We start from the raw sequence: 18610 nt of genomic DNA, 5'->3' as shown, positions 1-18610 counted from the left end.
AGGAGTTCAGAGAGCTGGACAGACTGAAGGACTAAAGCTCTGCTGCATCACTCTAGAATCTGGTTAAACCAAAGTTTAAATCATCAACATGTACATTAAACACTATAAATTAATACAGTCAACCTGCAATGTCATTACAAAAATTAATTTAGAAATAATTACATAGAGTACTATACAAATCATTCAGGGTGGAGTATCCCTTTAATAACCGAGTGTATGGTTTAGGTTAATTCTCACTTCTTCTCGTTATAACGGTTATACTCTATGTAAATAAGTTTCCTCAGAGTCCCCCACTCCAGAGCGGAAAACAGGCGCATGGCACAAAGGGGTGTGCACGGAAACGACAATATAATGCAGAGCTGTGAGACAAAGGGTCTCTTTTAGCGTATTTTAGCGATTTATTGAGACAACTAATTATTAAGTGTTTTGAGTTTTGAGATCAGATGAATTGTGCACCTAGTGTAATTCGTATAGTGCTATTTATCTTGTGAAACAGACTGGAGCGATAAAGATAAACTCTTTCAGGGATGTTTTTGTGTGTAACTCTCCTGACTGTCCTATACAACTTTATGGAATCTCAATCAGGTAACACACCGACTGTGTGTGTGTGTGTGTGTGTGTGTGTGTTATTGTTTACTGTGGTTAAACCTTTTTCTGAAAGCATTGTTCTATCCAGCCGCATGTAGATTTTAACGGGCGCGGCTTTTAGACTCTTGGCGGTAATAGCGCCGAAACGAGCGTCTTACAATAAAATTACTAGGCAGATTACAGTAAACTGATATGAGCAGAGGTGGACAGTAAAGAAGTACATTTACTTGAGTACTGTACTGAAGTACACTTTTTGAGTATCTGTACTTTACTTGAGTATTATTTTTTCTGGATACTTTTTACTTTAACTTCACTACATTTGAAAGACAAATACTCTACTTTTTACTCCACTACATTTCTGTCAAGGTCATTGAGTAGAAAGTAGTTACATTAATCATAGGATGATTTTTTTCACTCTTGTAGCGTCACGTGTTGTAAAGTTCAGTGGTTTTCCATAATTTTTTTAACTCAATTGCTCAACTGATCAATTTCTGACAAAATGGACGAAGATATGCTTTGTATATTATACACCACCAACACATTGGTAATGATGTTAGTTAACACACAAAATGTATGCTGTGTCCAAATTCTCATACTATGTGTCCTAAATAGTATTCAAAAATAGAATTAGTATGCCCCAAATCGCAGTATACTGAAAAGAGTATTCCAAAAATTCCTGGATGGTCTACTACTTCCGGTAGAAATTCAAAGTGCAGAACGATGCACACTCTAACAGGTAATATTGCCCACAACGCATTGCACACAGGAGGGAGGAGCCTGGACAATGGTGTAAATGTATATTAAAACGGTATAAATGAATTGTGGAAATATATATAACTCTTTGTTAAAGCTGTGTTGCTGTTGGGTGGTTGTACAGCTACAGTTGTGTAGATGGGTTTTAAAGCAGGTTAGATTTTTTTTTCTGACCAGTCTTCATTTACAGACCATTTGATTGAAATGTGCATGAGTGGATACACATAGATGTGTACAGGTACATCTCAAAATTTAGAATATAATGAAAAAGGTCAATATTTTTTGTCACTCAGTTCAGAAAGTGAAACCCATATATTATATAGATTCATTACACATAGAGTAAAATATTTCAAGCCTTTATTTCTTGAAACTGTGATGATTATGGCTTACAGATAAGGAAAACCCAAAATTCTGTGTCTCAGAGAATTAGAATATTGTGAAAAGTTGTAGTTGCCTATAGTGGATAGTTTTGGATTGCCTATAGAGGAGGTGCACACTGGATGTGTCGATTTCATTGCAGTTTCATGTTGCTTCAGAACATTCAGATACCCAACAGAAGGTGGTGTGACATGATGTCCAGTGTGAACAACTTTGTTGTTGATGATAATAATGGGAACTATTAAAATAGGCAGCTTACACCATATTATTCTTTCTCCTATTCTAACACGTTTCATTTTTTCCTCTCTCGCTCTCTGACAAAGCGATGGACATTAGTGCGCTTAACTTTCACTTAAATGCACTTGAGATAAACCACATGACCAACATTCACAAGGTATAGCAATATACCTGCCAGCACCCCCTCTGCAGGTCTGGCAGGGAATTGTCCCTGACAGATAGACATATTAAGTATTTGTTTATTTTCTGAAAACAGAGCCACTACAGGTGATTGGTCCAGAAGCTCCTCTTGTTGCAGCAGCTGGTGAAGATCTGGTTCTGCCCTGTTTCATCAAACCCAGCACCAGTGCTGTGGACATGACAGTGGAGTGGTTGAGACTAGAGGAAGAGGCTTCATTAGTGCATCTCTATAGGGATCATGAAGATAAAAATGAAGATCAGGCTCAGTCCTACAGAGGAAGAACATCACTGTTTAAAGAGGAGCTACAGAAAGGCAACGCTTCACTCAAACTCTCAGCTCTCCAAGTCTCTGATGAAGGAGAATATAAGTGTCTCATTGAGGACAAATCCTGGTATGATGACATCACTGTTCATGTTATTGTTGAGGGTAAGATTTTTGACCATGTCATGGACAATCTTCACACTGCCAATGAGCAGAAAATAATAAACTATTGGGGTTAACAGTTATTTGATTTCAGTATATTTAAAAGAATACTTTTTATTTACTTTTTATTGCCCACAGTTCTGGGAAGCCACCCAGTGATCAGGATGGAGAGTTATGATAACTCAGGAGGGATTAATCTAGTGTGTGAGTCCAGAGGCTGGAAACCTGAACCTGAGGTTCTGTGGCTGGACAGAGAAGGAGCCACTCTGCCTGCTGAAGATACACAGATACACAGAGACACTGAGGGCTTCAGTGTGAAAAGACGCATCACTGTTTATGAGTCCAACAGGTTTTACTGCAGACTTCAACAAAAACATCACATGATGGAGACAGATATTACCATTAATAGTAAGTGTCTGTGATTTGAAACACAGAGTTAGACTGTAACAATCTACTCAATATTCCACCCAATATGTATTGGGTGGAATATCAGTATTTATGCTTTATTTTTCATTTTTATCTGTTAGTGATTTGGCTGATGTTCTTTTTGTAAGAGTTTGTTTAGTAGTTATTAAATTATTCTTATACAATTTCTTAAAAATATTTCTAACTTTTATTTTAGGTGAAGTCTTTGGTGTTTGTAAGAGGCCTGTCTACATTGCAGTTTCAGCATGTCTTGTTGCTGGATTGCTAGTAACATGTCTTTTTGGACTGATACTAACTGCTTTTGGTTACAAGAAAGGTAATATCTAAATCATTTTCCTCAGTAACATGTTTAACTTTAATTATACTGCAGTTTTACCTTTTTTATCTTTTGTCCACACAGATTCCCAACTGTGTTCCTGGAGAAATCCAGGACATAATGTTTTTACTGCTTTAATGCTCTCACTTTAATTCAGGAAGGTCTATAAATGAGCTGGTTATCTGGATTAGGTGTGTTGAAACAGAAAAATAGTACTATGTGCAGGACAGGGTTTTCCGTTTTTCCAAGAGCTAATGTACTAATGTACTAGAGCTCTTGTTCAGCAGCAGCATGGGCTGGAGGAACTGTGAATAGAAAGCATGTTGTTTTGTCTGTCAGCATGCTTTACGGCTAATCCTCTAACTGTCACAGCAAGAATCAACAAAATATTCAATGTTACTAACTACCAATGAGTGCTGGTTGATTATTCAGTATTTATTATTAAATTAGTCATTTGTTTTGTTTACTATTGACTATTAACATTAACATAACCCTGCTTATTCCCTGCATACTCATTTACTATCTAAGAAACTGTGATTTAAATGACTACATCCATTTACTGTTAGTGTTCATATATTACTTATATTAGTCATAGTACATTATATTACTTACTGTCAAATTATTTTATTTATTTCATTTATTTTGTTTAGTAAACAAATGCGTCTGTTTTTTCCTCAGAACATCAAAAACACAAGCAAAGTGCAGGTAAACTATTTTTTCTTTTATAAATCATACTGATTAAATAACTGAAATAGATTTAACAGACAATATCACTGATCAAATGTAATCACAAAGGAAGCTGTAAGGTTATTAGATTGTTTGAGCTTCTTGGACTTAGAGACACAATTTAATAAAAAGATGCAGATCAGGACAGAGGGCAGAATTTCAGCTCCTTCTCATGTTTATTTTAATGAATGCTAGCAAATACAATAAACAGGAAGTAAACAGGAAATAGGTTTATTGAGTAAAATCAGTCATTTTTATAACCTGAATTTCTTAACCTAAATTTTCAATATTTGAATTTCAGATTAAATTTCATTCAAAACCAAAATATTAAAATATCCTAAGATTTTTCTACTTATCAGTCGAATCATTTTTTCATACATTTTTTGAGCATTACAGGTTCAGGTTCTGTTTACTCTGATTTCACTCCACAGAGGGTTCTGTAAGAAGAGAAGAGATACAAACACATCATTTCCTGTATATTAAATGACTTGTTATTTATGTGACTCATAACTGACTTGTAACATCATGTTCCAAAGATATAATATTTGAGGGAAGTTGTAAGTTAGTGGTTAAGGTCCTAGGTTCCTGATCGGAAGGCTGTAAGCTTGAATCCCAAGTCCACTATGCTGCTATCGCTGGGCCCTTGAGCAAGGCCTTTAACCCTACAATTGCTCAGTCACTCTGGATAAGGGCATCTGCCAAAATGTTATGAACAGGAAGAGGGCTTTATGAGTGAAATCAGATTCTGAATACATGTTAGACAATTCAAAGTATTAGAAACATTAGGAAACATTAAATAGTAACTATTTTATTGTTTTGTTCTTTAGAGCTTCTAATGAAGAAGTTGTTTGCAGGTAAGAACAATTTGAATGTTTTTCTTCAGTACAGTTAAATGAAAGCCTCTGTTGTGTATTATACAAGTGTTTGCTTGTTTAAACAAGTGCTCTCTCTCTCTCACACACACACACAATTCAGTTAAATAGTCCAAACTAAAAGGTGTAGTAGGCGTGAAATAACTTGTTTTGAGCAGCACTGTCAACCTCACAGACAACATGCATCATGATTATTTATATGATGTAAAAATGCTAAAAAATAGTAATTAAAATAGTAATTACTCAGCCACTCGTATACACAGTGTTTCTCTGAATTAATAATTGGTTTTGTTGTGTGAAAATTGTGTATTTCTCTTAGTGGATGTGACTCTGGATCCTGATACAGCTCATCCTCAACTCACTGTGTCTGCTGATGGAAAAGAAGTGACACATGGAGACACACAACAGGATCTCCCTGATACACCACAGAGATTTAATTATCTCTGTGTTCTGGGACAGCAGAGTTTCTTTTCAGGGAGATTTTATTTTGAGGTGCAGGTCAGAGGGAAAACTGCATGGACATTAGGAGTTGTAAGAGAGAACATTAACAGGAAGGACAGGATTCCACGGAGTCCTCAGACTGGATTCTGGACTGTGGGGCTGAGGAATGAGAATGAATATAAGGCTTATGCTGATACTGATGTTCCCCTCACACTGAGAGAGAAGGTGGAGAAGGTGGGGGTGTTTGTGGATTATGAGGAGGGTCTGGTCTCCTTTTATGATGTGAAGTCCAGCTCTCATATCTATTCTTTCACTGCTCAGTCTTTCACTGAGGAACTTTATCCATACTTTAGTCCTTGGTATAGTGAAAATGGTAATTCAGCACCACTGATCATCTCTGCTGTTACTGAATAAATATCTGATTTATATTTGTTAACATTTTGAACTGTTTTGAAGAATGAAGATTTAGATGCCTCAGGAAGCTGAATCAGATGCATCAGTCAAGCTGACATCTTGGAAAGTGCTACTTTCTAGCTCTCACTTAAGTTGAATGTGTTAACTAACATTTTCTCCAGCATTAAGAATCACCACTTATTATAGGTTCTTCATATTTTGTACATGTTCAGTAAGGTTTGTCTTGTGATTGGATGTGGGGATGTGTAACGTCATCAGTGGCAATTCCACCATCCAACCGCCAGAGGGAAACATCACCAGAATATTGACACTTCTGGCTCATGCCTGAGCTTCTGGGTTACTGCTATATAGGTTAAGCTACTATTCGATCCGTACCGGAAACATGATTTGTACTGTGCATGTGTGGAAATGTGTCTTCTTCTTGTCTGAAGTATGACGAAAAGATTTACGGCAGGTTCGATTATTTATAACGTTGCTATAATTCAAATAATAACATAATGAGGAAGGTGACAAGGTGGCGCTGACAATGCAAGTTGGAATGCTTGAACTCAAAGTAAAATTTGGCTTAAAAAACCTTAAAAGAATTGAAATGAATTTGAATTAATAGAGCCAAGACTGCTACCATGTTAGAATGTGTGGCATAAATGGAAAGCAAAAGAAAGGCCTTTAGAAACTTTTGGACCACTCGTACCCTGCAATATCTAACATGACAAGAGGTTCTTCAAAAGAACTTGGCAGATTGTGTACACCTCTCCCTGGAACACCATCAAATAGCCCAGCATCAAAGAAATCTAAAGCTGATCTCTCATTACATGAGCTACAAGAGAACATCATCACTGCCCTCAACAAGAGAACTGACTCCACTATTGAAGAGTTGAAATCATCCCTCCTATTTCTCAACACAGAAATTGTCAATTTGTAGAAATCTAAAGTCGTACTAACAGCCAAAGTTACCGAACAAGCAAGAGCTATATCTCAGTTGGAAAACAGAATCATAGGTGCAGAGTGTTACAAACAGAGGTGGTGTTTATGACTATACGAAGTTCCAGAAGTGGAAAATGAAAATGTCAAGGTGATGGAGATATGCAAGGAAGTGGCACCTGAGCTCACGGCAAAGATAAGTGAGGCGGTGGATGTAGCTCATAAACTGGGCAGGCCCATGTTGCCAGGCGAGGTTCATTATCATCCTTTTTGTGCTGCGCCTGGTGAGAGTCTTCGTCTGGAAAAGTGCAAAAAAACAGCGAAGAACGCAAACTATGCTTAGGAGAAGACCTGACAAAAGTTTTAGTTTACAATTACTATATGGCTGTTTGTCTATATTTTCAAATATAGAAGGAGATAAGAGTTTTTTCTTTCTCTTTAATAGTACTTTTTACTAATAATAGTTTATATTATAATAGTTTACTTTTTTTATTTGTTTGAGTTTGCCATTGTTGGTGGTGTTAAAGTTATGTTCTATTAAAGCCATAGGTTTCTGCAAAGAACTCAGAAGTGACTTAATTTTCATTCAAGAGATTTATTCGTTCCTTAATTTGGTCATGAATTGATTTCCTCCTGTAGCAAACAGTGAGTCTAGTGACCTCTTGTGGTTTTTTGTTTTTTTTAAGAAAACTGGAGGAATTGAATTTTGTTACAGTGCCCCTTCTCACTTGGTAATTTACCCATTAGATTAGCAAAATTTCAAAAACAAGTTTAAAGGACAATATGTTGAAAGAAGAGAAAATCTTTAATCTTGTTTCTTTATATAACAATTCTATCTCAGTGGAAGGGATTTTGATTGTTCAGGACAAATTCCCTCCCTCAGATACCACAGCTTCTGCCCGGATCTCAGCGTGTCTGGCGGACATTTCATCATGGATGACAGCTCATCAGCTGAAACGTAATCCCAGCAAAACTGAACTGCTGGTCATCCTGGGTGATTCATCCCCAGCCCAGGATCTTGCATTATCTCTGAACGACTCAATGATCTCCCCTTCAGCCACTGCTCCCAACCTTGGGGTAACCATGGTCCCACCATCTCTCAGGGCAAAAGGTAGGTATTCATCTAGACTCTTCTCTGTTCTGGCACCGAGGTGGTGGAATGAACTTCCCCTAGATGTCCATACAGCAGAGTCTCTGACTGTCTTCAAACGATGTCTTAAGACCAACCTTTTCCTGAAGCACTTAAACTGGCTATTATCTTTCCATGTTTATGTATTGTTATATGTGTAATTAAAAAAAAAAAAGCCAAATGCCAGAAATGTAAATGTAATGCAGGAAACGTAAATGTAATTTACACTGTAAATGTAATCTGACACTGATGTAACTTGATCTTGGAGTTCAACTTTAATCTCATTGGAAGTTGTTCTGGGCTCTTTGGTTACCATTTGTAATACCTGTCTCTTCAATTTTCCTTCTGACAACATCCAGGGAGGTTGACTACAGTCCCGTGGACCTTAAACTTTAGAATAATATGTGCAACTGTAGTCACAGGAACATCAAGCTACTTGGAGATGCTCTTATAGCCTTTACCTTTGACGTGCTTGTCTATAATTTTGCCTTCTAATCTTCTGAGTGTGTGAGTCCAGAGGCTGGAACCCTGAACCTGAGGTTCTGTGGCTGGACAGAGAAGGAGTCACTTTGCCTGCTGAAGATACACAGATACACAGAGACACTGAGGGCTTCAGTGTGAAAAGCTGCATCACTGTTTATGACTCCAGCAGATTTTACTGCAGACTTCAACAAAAACATCACATGATGGAGACACACATTATTATTAATAGTAAGTGTCTACAAACAAAACTTTTAGATTTAGATTGTAACATTCTACTATAATCATTACTGCAGCGTTGTTGCTTTTTATGACACATGTTGGTGATTTGGCTGCAGTTCTCTCTGTACGCATGTGTTTTGTAAGTAATGTATTTCTAACGTAGAGATATTGTTTTCATTTCAGATAACGTCTTTGGTGTTTGGAAGTTGGCTGTCGGCATTTCAGTTGTAGCATGTCTTATTGCTGTTGGATTGATAGTAACTGTGTTTTTTGGTTACAAGAAAGGTAATATTCAAATAATTTTCCTGCCTATACAGCTAAAATGATATTAGATTTTATATTACATTTATACCATAGCTTAAGTCCACAGATTCACCACACAATACAAAATTCAGTGAGCATATCCCAATATTATTTGGTTTGACACAAATAAATGTCAAAGACTATATTGTAAACACTATATAAGTAAGTAAGCAAATAAATAGATAGCTCTGGAATGAAACAAGTTTGATATCTAACAATATTGCACTGGCTGAAGTTTTAGTAATGTTATAGTAAGTTTTGAGCAGAGAAAACTTCTGTTCATTACCATGGTGTAACGACGCACTGGAGGCGTGAGAGGTAGAATCCATATGCAGATTTATTAATAAACAGCAGGCAGAATCAGAAACGGGAAGGCAGGCAAAAGGTCAAAACCGGAAAAGCAAATACTGAGCGAACAAAACCAAAACAGAAACCGAGAATCGTAGAACCGGGAAACAGGCAGGGAGCATACACAAAAATGTCTAAATCAGAATATATCAAGGTTTGGTACGTAACTCGAGGAAACAATACTTCGCGATCAGCCAGAGGGAGCACGCTGCTTAAAAGTCCTGAAACCGGAAACAACATGCAAACAGTCAATACTCAGGCGAGGGCTCCCTCTGGCGGCCAGGATCAGTGTACAAGGTGACAGAACCCCCCCTCTAGGAACACCTCCTGGTGTTCTCCGACAAGGACGCCCCCTAAGGGCGGGTCTGTTAGGGAAGTTTCGGTGAAATTCCTCTGTGAGAGCAGGATCCAGAATGTCCACTGCATTGACCCAACACGGTTCCTCTGGCCTGTAACCCTCCCAGTCCACTAAATGCTGCAGCTGACCACCCCGTTCAGGAGTGAGTTCACCCGGTAGGCTAATGTGCCGTCAATATCCAAGGGAGGAGGTGGTTCCAGAGTCACAGGGGTGGCGCCGGAGGGTTCGTGATAGGGTTTGAGCAGCGAAGCGTGGAAGGTGGGTGAAATGCGGTAGTTCAAGGTGGTAGGAGACAGGATTAACTTGCCGAATGACCCTGAAAGGACCAATGAACCTGGGACATAACTTCCTACATGGCAATCGCAATTTCAAGTTCTTAGTAGATAACCATACCTTTTGTCCCACTTGGTATGTAGGGTGGGGGCGTTGCCGGCAATTCGCCTGTATCTCCTGCCTCCTAACAGCACGCTGGAGCCTCACATGAGCCCTTTCCCAGACCTCTTGACTTCTCCTAGACCAATCCTTCACAATGGGGACACAAGAGGGTTCACCAGACCAGGGGAATAGTGGAGGTTGATAGCCCAAGATGCATTGAAACGGGGTCAGACCTGTAGATGAATGATGGAGGGAGTTCTGGGCATACTCGGTCCATGGTAAGAACTCGCTCCACCTTTGTTGTTCGCGGCTGCATTAGGTTCGAAGGAACCTCCCCAGTTCCTGGTTGAGGCGTTCTACTTGGCCGTTAGATTGCGGATGATAACTGGAACTCAGGTTGACATTGATGCCCAGCTGACGACAGAACTCCATCCAGATGCGGGACGTGAACTGTGTCCCTCGGTCAGACACGATGTCTTCAGGTAGGCCGAAATTACGGAACACATGAAGAAACACAGCCAGAGGGAGCACGCTGCTTAAAAGTCCTGAAACCGGAAACAACATGCAAACAGTCAATACTCAGGCGAGGGCTCCCTCTGGCGGCCAGGATCAGTGTACAACGTGACACATGGTAACATGCACAGTTCTATACAGCTGTCAGGAAGTGCTGGGACAGTTCCCTACCAGACCACCAGAGGGGGTGCTGGCAGGTGATTCATTATAGCCTGCTTTTTTGTATGTGTATTTCCAACGTGTTTTGTGCCAAGCCCCATCTTTTGTTCTGCTTTCCCGCCATGTCACCTGTTCCCCTTTACCCTAATGTTCTGGCCTATATATATCAGCCCTATTGTACCTGTCTTTGTCAGTCATTGTTTGTTTGTTTGTTCTTTTGCTGTCATGTGCTAGGTTTCCATGTTATCATTGTATTTTGTTAATCATGTTTTATTTGTCCTGTGTCTTGTGATAGGTTCATTTTGATTGGTTTTAAGTGATTACAATCATTAACATCCTTTAGTACACATGTACACATTTCTTTTTGTGCATTTTGGGTTCAGGTTCTGTTGATTTCACTCCATAGAGGGTTCTGTAAGAAGAGTAGAGAATCAAACACATCAGTTCCTGTACAGTAATTGACTTGTTTTCTATTTGACTTATAACTGGCCTGTAACATCAGTTTCCCCTTTATGAAGTGTATTTAATCATTTAACAATTATATAACATCAGAAGCACAGTTACATTTCATAACTGCAATCTGAGTATGTTGTCCATTTACCTTCTCATTAACATTACACGGCTTAATCTATTTATACTTTTGTTTGTGTAAAATTCACACAATATACTAAAAACTATTTTATCTGTTTTAGTATCAGAGCTTCAACAGGTGAAGCAACATGCAGGTAAGAATGAACTGTTTGTGCTTTAAAATCATGTAATGATTATATAATTAGATTAATTAAATGTAACAGACAATATTACCCTTATTAAATACAATCATAAAGATAACTAGGAGGCTGTTACACTGATTTTGTCTCTTTGATATAGATACAATTTAACCTGGTGAAGTTTCACAGGAATGGTGCAAAAAAAATCTACTGATGGAACTTGTGATATTTTAAAGTAGTTTTATTTTATTGGTTTGTATTTTTTATCTCTGCAGTTTAAATATTAATTATTTTATTGTTTTTTTTTCTTTCATAAGAGCTTTTAAAGAGGAAGTTGTTTGCAGGTAAGAACAATTTGAACTTTTTATCTTCAGTACAGTAAAATCAGAGTCTCTGCTGTGTGTATTTATCTATCAGAAATGAGAAAGAGAGAGAGAGAGAGAGAGATGAGGGAGGAGATATAAAAATAAAAATAAATTGTCTAACACAACAGAATCTAACATAACAGGTGCACACACACACAATTCTCTGAAATAATAATTGGTCTCAGTGGATGTGACTCTGGATCCTGATACAGCTCATCCTCAACTCACTGTGTCTGCTGATGGAAAACAAGTGACACGAGCAGAGAGACAGCAGGATCTCCCTGATACACCAGAAAGATTTATGTATCTCTGTGTTCTGGGACAGCAGAGTTTCTCCTTAGGGAGATTTTATTATGAGGTGCAGGTCAGAGGGAAAACTGCATGGACATTAGGAGTTGTAAGAGAGAACATTAACAGGAAGGACAGGATTCCACGGAGTCCTCAGACTGGATTCTGGACTGTGGCGCTGAGGAATGAGAATGAATATAAGGCTTATGCTGATACTGATGTCTCCCTCACACTGAGAGAGAAGGTGGAGGTGGTGGGGGTGTTTGTGGATTATGAGAAGGGTCTGGTCTCCTTTTATGATGTGAAGTCCAGCTCTCATATCTACTCTTTCACTGCTCAGTCTTTCACTGAGAAACTCTATCCATACTTCAGTCCTCGATACTTAGTAGATGGTAGTAATTCAGCACCACTGATCATCTCTGCTGTTACTGAATAAATATCTGTTTACATTCTGTAACATTTTAACATTTTACTTTTTCACAGCTTGATATAATCAGTTAATTTATTTTAATTTTATATAAACATAAACTCTAAACAGTATGAACTTAGAGTCAAGAAGTGTGTTTATATGACATTTTCTCCACCACTAAGAATCACCACTTATTATAGTTGAGGTTCTGACATTTTGGCGAGTGTATAGCTGTCAAAGATGTGTTTTCAGGTTAGGATACTGATTAGTGCTGTTTTTCTCCTGAACATGATGTCAGTTCTTAGTAAATGTTGTTAATATTTGGTAAATGATCAGTAAGGTTTGTTTTGTAATTGGTTTTGTGAAAGTATTTGGATTAGACCTGCATTTCTCCACAGACCTGCACTTTTAATCTCAGCTGAAGATATGGAGGATTCACTAACATGGCAGTAGTTAGTGACTAATATGGCATTTACAGATTTGTTCTATTTCTGGATGTCTTATATGAAGAAGCTATAGGGTTTTTTTTTTTATTATATAAGGATTATTGTTTTTCTTTTTGTTGCATAATTTGAAAATATATAGTATATATTATACTATTATATTATTATACACCATATATTATATTATATATATATTGCATTTTATACTATCTTCCTGTTTGAATGTTGCTATATTAATATCTCCTATTTATATATATATATATATCCTTTCCATCACTTGTGAACAAGAAACATAGATACTTCAACTCCTCCACCTGGGGCAGACTCTCCTCTTCACCTGGAGGGAGTTGACTCTCAAAGTTGACTCATAGCAAATCTGGTATCTTAAATTGCTAGCATGTGTTAGTCAGGTGAACAATGGAGACAACTGTCCCCATGGTACCTCAGTGATTTTGTTGCTGGTTTATTTAACTGTTATTTTTGTGTGAATTTGTTTTTATTTGTTTAGTTGTTTGTTTTTATTAATATTGATCATTTCAACAACTATTTCATTTTAATGGTCCAGTTTAAGGACTTAAAATAACTTCTAGGAAATGGTAGCAACAGTTTATTGCAGTTCATGTAATACTATCATGAATGTGGAGCCCATTTTACACCAGAAGATTTGTGCATGCCTTGGGCACATGAGCTTGGCTGCTCTCCTCTTGATATCTCAAGAGTGCATGCATCTCTTGAGTGCATGCATATGACCTGAAGTGCAACAATGCAGTAGCAGCAGAGTGTAATAGTATGAACAGAAAACTTGCTGACTTTCCTCTATAACATTTTACAGCATACTGATCCTACTCACTTCCCTTTACGACCTGAATCTGAATTTTAATTTGAATTTGAATACACACTTTCTCTTTACCTGTACTTTGTGCACTTCTTGCTGAAAGACTGGGTGACTGGAAGAGTCCATGTTTAGAAGGGGCACTTTCTACATGGACACTGCTTTTACACAAGCCAATAATACCATACACTAATGTATTACCTTTCACGCTCTCATGTGGATGCAGGGTGTCTGAGAGGAAGACAATGAAGGTCACTCTGAAGGATGTGCAATCACACACACAGTGCACACAACATCACACTGACAAACCTCATAACTTTTTAAACGAAGTAGTGTTTCGTTTGTGACTATCACAGCTAAGAGAAATTCACCTGCTTAGTGTTTACCAGTAGTGTTCCTTACATTCAATTTTAATTCTCTGGGAAATATTTTTAAGATAGAAACACGCTCGCTCTCTCTCTCTCTCTCTCTCTCTCTCTCTATTTTATAAAGGTTCATTAAAGTACTTCTTCCATTCGCCTGGTACTGCAATGATCTTGTTGCTGGTTTATTTAACTGATAATGTTATATGGAGTGTATGTTTTTTTTTTGTTACAATACTTATCATTCTAACAAATATTTCATTTTTGCCTTGTTTAAGAGCTTAAAGTAACAGCTTGGAAATAGTAGCAGTTCATCTAATAATATCCTGAGTGTGAAGCCCATAATACACCCAAAGCATTAAGGCCCATATGCGTCAGGTCATGAAGAATTCATTTTTGTACTTTTCTTGCACTTTTTTAGTAAAAATCATGTGGAAATATTTCGAAAGCTTATAAAGGTTATTGTAATGCAATACTGTCTGGATGTTCCAGTAGGTTCATTAGCAAGCTCTAGTAAGTCCAGTACAAAGCCTGTAGATGGAACAGCCTTCTTATTTGTGTTTGCGAGTCATACACAGTCTAGGTGTTTCCAGGCAGAAAACACATTTGTTTAGTCAAGCTTTTTGTGAGTCTTTTTCTTAGGTAAAGAAGTACATCTGGAGGGATCAGTGGCATAGTGTTGTGGTTAACTGGATTTTTTTTATGTTGTGGCCTCTCCACTCTCATGCATTCACACAGGTTTATTGATGGTAACTGGCTTTATGTCTCAGGAGGCCCTCCTGTCTGTGTCACTTTCTGGCTCTCCCTTTTAGTTATGCTGTCATAGCTAGTTTTGCTGGAGTCCCTGTTTGAACTTTGCGAACAATATACATTGTTATGTAAATACCCTGTCAATGTCTAGTGTAAAGGGCAGTTTGATCAACAAGAAAGTAACATTGAACACAGCGTTGCAGCATTCTGGTAAAGGAGAGCTCTGGTTAAGTCTCATGAACAGATGAGGAAGAGAGAGAGCTGATCAAACTGAAGGATTAAAGCTCTGCTGCATTGCTCTCTTTAGGAAGAGATGTAGCAAGACTTAAATCTCAAAGACATCGAATGGCATTGTGGGTAAACCAAACTTTAAATCACCAACATGTACAATAAAAAGTTTACATTAAAAAAGTAAACTTGCAATGCCATTACAAAAATAATATCAAGATAATTCAATAAATAATATGTAATATAAAGTACAATATAAATCCTTCATGATGGATTATCACTAAGTCCACACTACAAGCTGGAAAACAGGTGTAGTGCACACAGGCGTGGCTCACGAAAACGAAAACAACAATAGGATGTTTTGGACAAAGGCTTTCTTTTATTGTATTTTAGCGTTTTGTTGAGAAAATAACTAATTACTAAGTAAGTACTAAGTTTTGAGTTTCTGAGATGAGATAAACTGTGTAATTCGTTTTATGCTATTTATTTTGTGAAACAGACTGAATCGGTAATGATAAACTCTCTTCTAAGGATGTTTTTGTGTGTGACTCTCCTGACTGTCTTCAGCTTTATGGAATCTCAATCAGGTAACATACTACGTGTGTGTGTGTGTGTGTGTGTGTGTGTGTATTAAGCTGTAATTTTTTAAAAATGTGGTTAAACCTGCTTTTTTTCTGAAATTCCAGTAAATCTAGCCGCATGTAGATTTTAAGTTGCGCGTCCTTTAGACTCTTAGCGGTAAATAGCGCAAAAAAGAGCGTCTTACAATAAAATTAATAGGTAGATTACCATAAACTGATATGAGTGGGTTTGTTGTCTACCAATTTTAATTGTCCAATTAAAATGGCTTAAAAAGCATCGTTTTGTAGCAAGCTGCTTTGTGTTTGGGCGAAACTGAAACTCATCTGCTCTATTACCATTTAGTGTCTAAAAGCTGCGCCGCTGAAATCATCGTGTGGTTTGATTAAACCGTGCTTTAGGGAAGAGCGGCTGGTTTAATAGCAGTTGTTTTTAGTGCGTCAGAGGTTCTGTAAATCTGAGTAGGGTAAAGCCTGTTGAAAACGGTGGAGTGAGACTTGGTTTAAATGAAACGTGGTGTATGTAATACTTTTTTGCTCAGCCTCGAGTACAATTTGTTGTGGGAAAAGCTGCAGTTTTAATGTTAATGAAATTTAGTTGAACTGCCTTAGAGGGAAGAGGGCTAAGAAATGTAGGTGGTTTTTGTGTTGAAGGAAGTGCACTATTTTGTGCTACAATATGTCTGGATGCACACAATCAGACTAATGTTATGTGTTAATGAATAGTGAAAGCACCGGTGTAATATCTCAGTCCTACCTCTATGCAAACAGAAAGTCGTTCATCAGCTACTGTTACTCAAATTGCTGAAAACGTTAATTGCTGCTTTGATAGAAAGGTGTCAGAATACACAGTGCATCACAGTTTGTTGTGTATGGGGCTGCATAGCCACAGACCAGTCAGGGTGCCCATGCTGACCCCTGTGCACTGCTGAAAGCACCAACAATGGGCTTGTGAGTATCAGAACTGGACCACGGAGCAATGGAAGAAGGAGGTCCGGTCTGATGAATGACATTTTCTTTTAAATCACGTGCGTGTGCGTCACTTAAGCACTATCATGCTTTGAGCAATGTTCTGCTGGGAAAACTTGGGTCCTGCCATCCATGTGGATGTTACTTTGACACGTACCACCTACCTAAGCATTGTTGCAGACCATGTACACCCTTTCATGGAAACAGTATTCCCTTTTGGCTGTGGCCTCTTTCAGCAGGATAATGCCCCATGTCACAAAGCAAAAAAGGTTGAGAAATGTTTTGATGAGCACAACAGCAGGTTTGAGGTGTTGATTTGGCCTCCAAATTCCCCAAACCTGAATCCAATCAAGCATCTGTGAGATGTGCTGAACAAACAAGTCCGATCCATGAAGGCCCTCCCTCATAACTCTTGGATCTTGGTGCCAAATACCACAGCACACACGTTTAGGGATTTAGTGGAGTCCATGCCTCGACTGGTCAGGGCTGTTTTGGCAGGAAAAGGGGAACCAACACAATATTAGGCAGGTGTTGGTCATAATGTCATGGCTGATTGGTGTATTTATATAGAATAGCAAAGCAGTGAACAGGGAAAACTGCATTAGTCACAGAGGTTGACACAGAAACTCAAAACTACTGACTAGGCTATTTGAACCTGCTTCTCTATACCTACTATCAGCTGTGTCACAGGAAAGAGAAACCATACCCTACCTAGTATTTCACCTCAAGTTTAGATTTTTCAGAGCCTAAATAACAACTGTATGATCCTCACCAACTTCTATAAACAAATAACCTCTGGTGACAAGAACACCACAGTTTTCAGTATGTAGTCTCTCTCTCTCTCTCTCTCTCTCTCTCTCTCTCTCTGTAGTCTCTTTTTAAGTAAACTAGTATTTAGAAACCTAGTAGGAAAAAGTGCACCCCCTACTTCCACAATCATTTTAATTATAATTATCATCCAGCTTTTTTAATAGACATTTAGGCATGACTCTTGTTAAATTTGACTACTTCTAAAATGTTATAATATGACTATACATCATAATTAGAATTGCAGGCACATATTACACTTATACTGATGTTATGGCTTAGATCCTCTGTTTCATATCATGCTTTACAAAATATTGTAAACTTGTAAACTTATTGTCAACTTGCCCATGTGCTTCGGATCATTGTCATGTTGGAACATCCAAGAGCATCCCATGCGCAGCTTTCATGCTGTAAAATGCAAATTGTCTGCCAGTATTTTCGGATAACATGCTGCATTCATCTTGCCATCAATTTTGACTAACTTCCCTGTGCCACTGGAGCTCACACAGTCCCAAAACATAAGAGACCCACCACCATGCTTTACAGTGGGGATGGTGTACTTTTAGGCCTTGTTGACTCCTCTCCAAACATAGTGTTCATGGTTGTGACTATAAAGTTCAATTTTGGTCTCAACACTCCAAATGACTCTGCTCCAGAAGCTGTGAGGCTTGTCTAGTTGCTGTCTGGTGTACTAAAAGTGGGCCTTTTTGTGGCATGGGTGCAGTAACAGCTTTCTCCTGGCAACTTGACCATGCAGGTCATTTGTGCTCAAGTACCTCCTTATTGTGCTCCCTGAAACTACAACACCACTTTTTTCCAGAGCAGCCTGTATTTCTCTAAAAGTTGTTTGTGGGTTTTTCTTTGCGTCCCAAACAATTTTTCTGGCAGTAGTGGGTGAAATCTTTCTTGGTCCACCTGACCGTGTTTTAGTATCAACAGAACATCTTATTTTTCACCTCTTTATTAAAGTTTGAACAGTAGTGAATGCCATTTTCAAGTGTGGAGAGATTTTTTTATGTCCTTTTCCTGCTTTATAAAGTTCAACTACCTAATTATGCAGGACCACTGGCAGTTCTTTTGTCTTCCGCATGGGGCAGTATTCAGCCAAGTTGCCAAGTCAGTGCATCACCTCATGAGCTGAGAAACTCTCTGACTATTTATGCACAGACACTAATTACAATTACAATGAGTCACTGGTGTGGAAACTTCCTTTTAATTTAAACCTCTGATTTGTCAACCTGTGTGTTTTTATAATGTAACATTCAGGGATATGTAAACTTTTCATCAGGCTTGGCATTATCAGTCA

At 38.2% G+C, this 18610-nt stretch overlaps 1 protein-coding gene across 1 annotated transcript; it reads left to right on the top strand.

Moving 5' to 3' along the window:
• The first annotated feature begins 230 nt into the window (after positions 1 to 230).
• LOC131356259 (butyrophilin subfamily 1 member A1-like) lies at positions 231 to 12849 on the top strand. The gene is made up of 14 exons (XM_058395175.1): positions 231 to 585; positions 2213 to 2563; positions 2699 to 2968; positions 3183 to 3302; positions 3981 to 4007; positions 4856 to 4882; positions 5220 to 5743; positions 6678 to 6753; positions 6799 to 6960; positions 8310 to 8516; positions 8691 to 8792; positions 11256 to 11288; positions 11591 to 11617; positions 11824 to 12849. Exons 1-14 carry the CDS (start codon positions 528 to 530, stop codon positions 12360 to 12362), a joined length of 2523 nt encoding a protein of 840 aa, XP_058251158.1. The 5' UTR covers positions 231 to 527; the 3' UTR covers positions 12363 to 12849.
• Positions 12850 to 18610: the final 5761 nt, after the last annotated feature.

The sequence above is a fragment of the Hemibagrus wyckioides genome, linkage group LG07 (genome assembly GCF_019097595.1).
Source record: "Hemibagrus wyckioides isolate EC202008001 linkage group LG07, SWU_Hwy_1.0, whole genome shotgun sequence".
In the NCBI taxonomy this organism is placed as follows: Eukaryota; Metazoa; Chordata; class Actinopteri; order Siluriformes; family Bagridae; genus Hemibagrus; species Hemibagrus wyckioides.
This window is presented reverse-complemented; position numbering and strand designations above follow the sequence as displayed.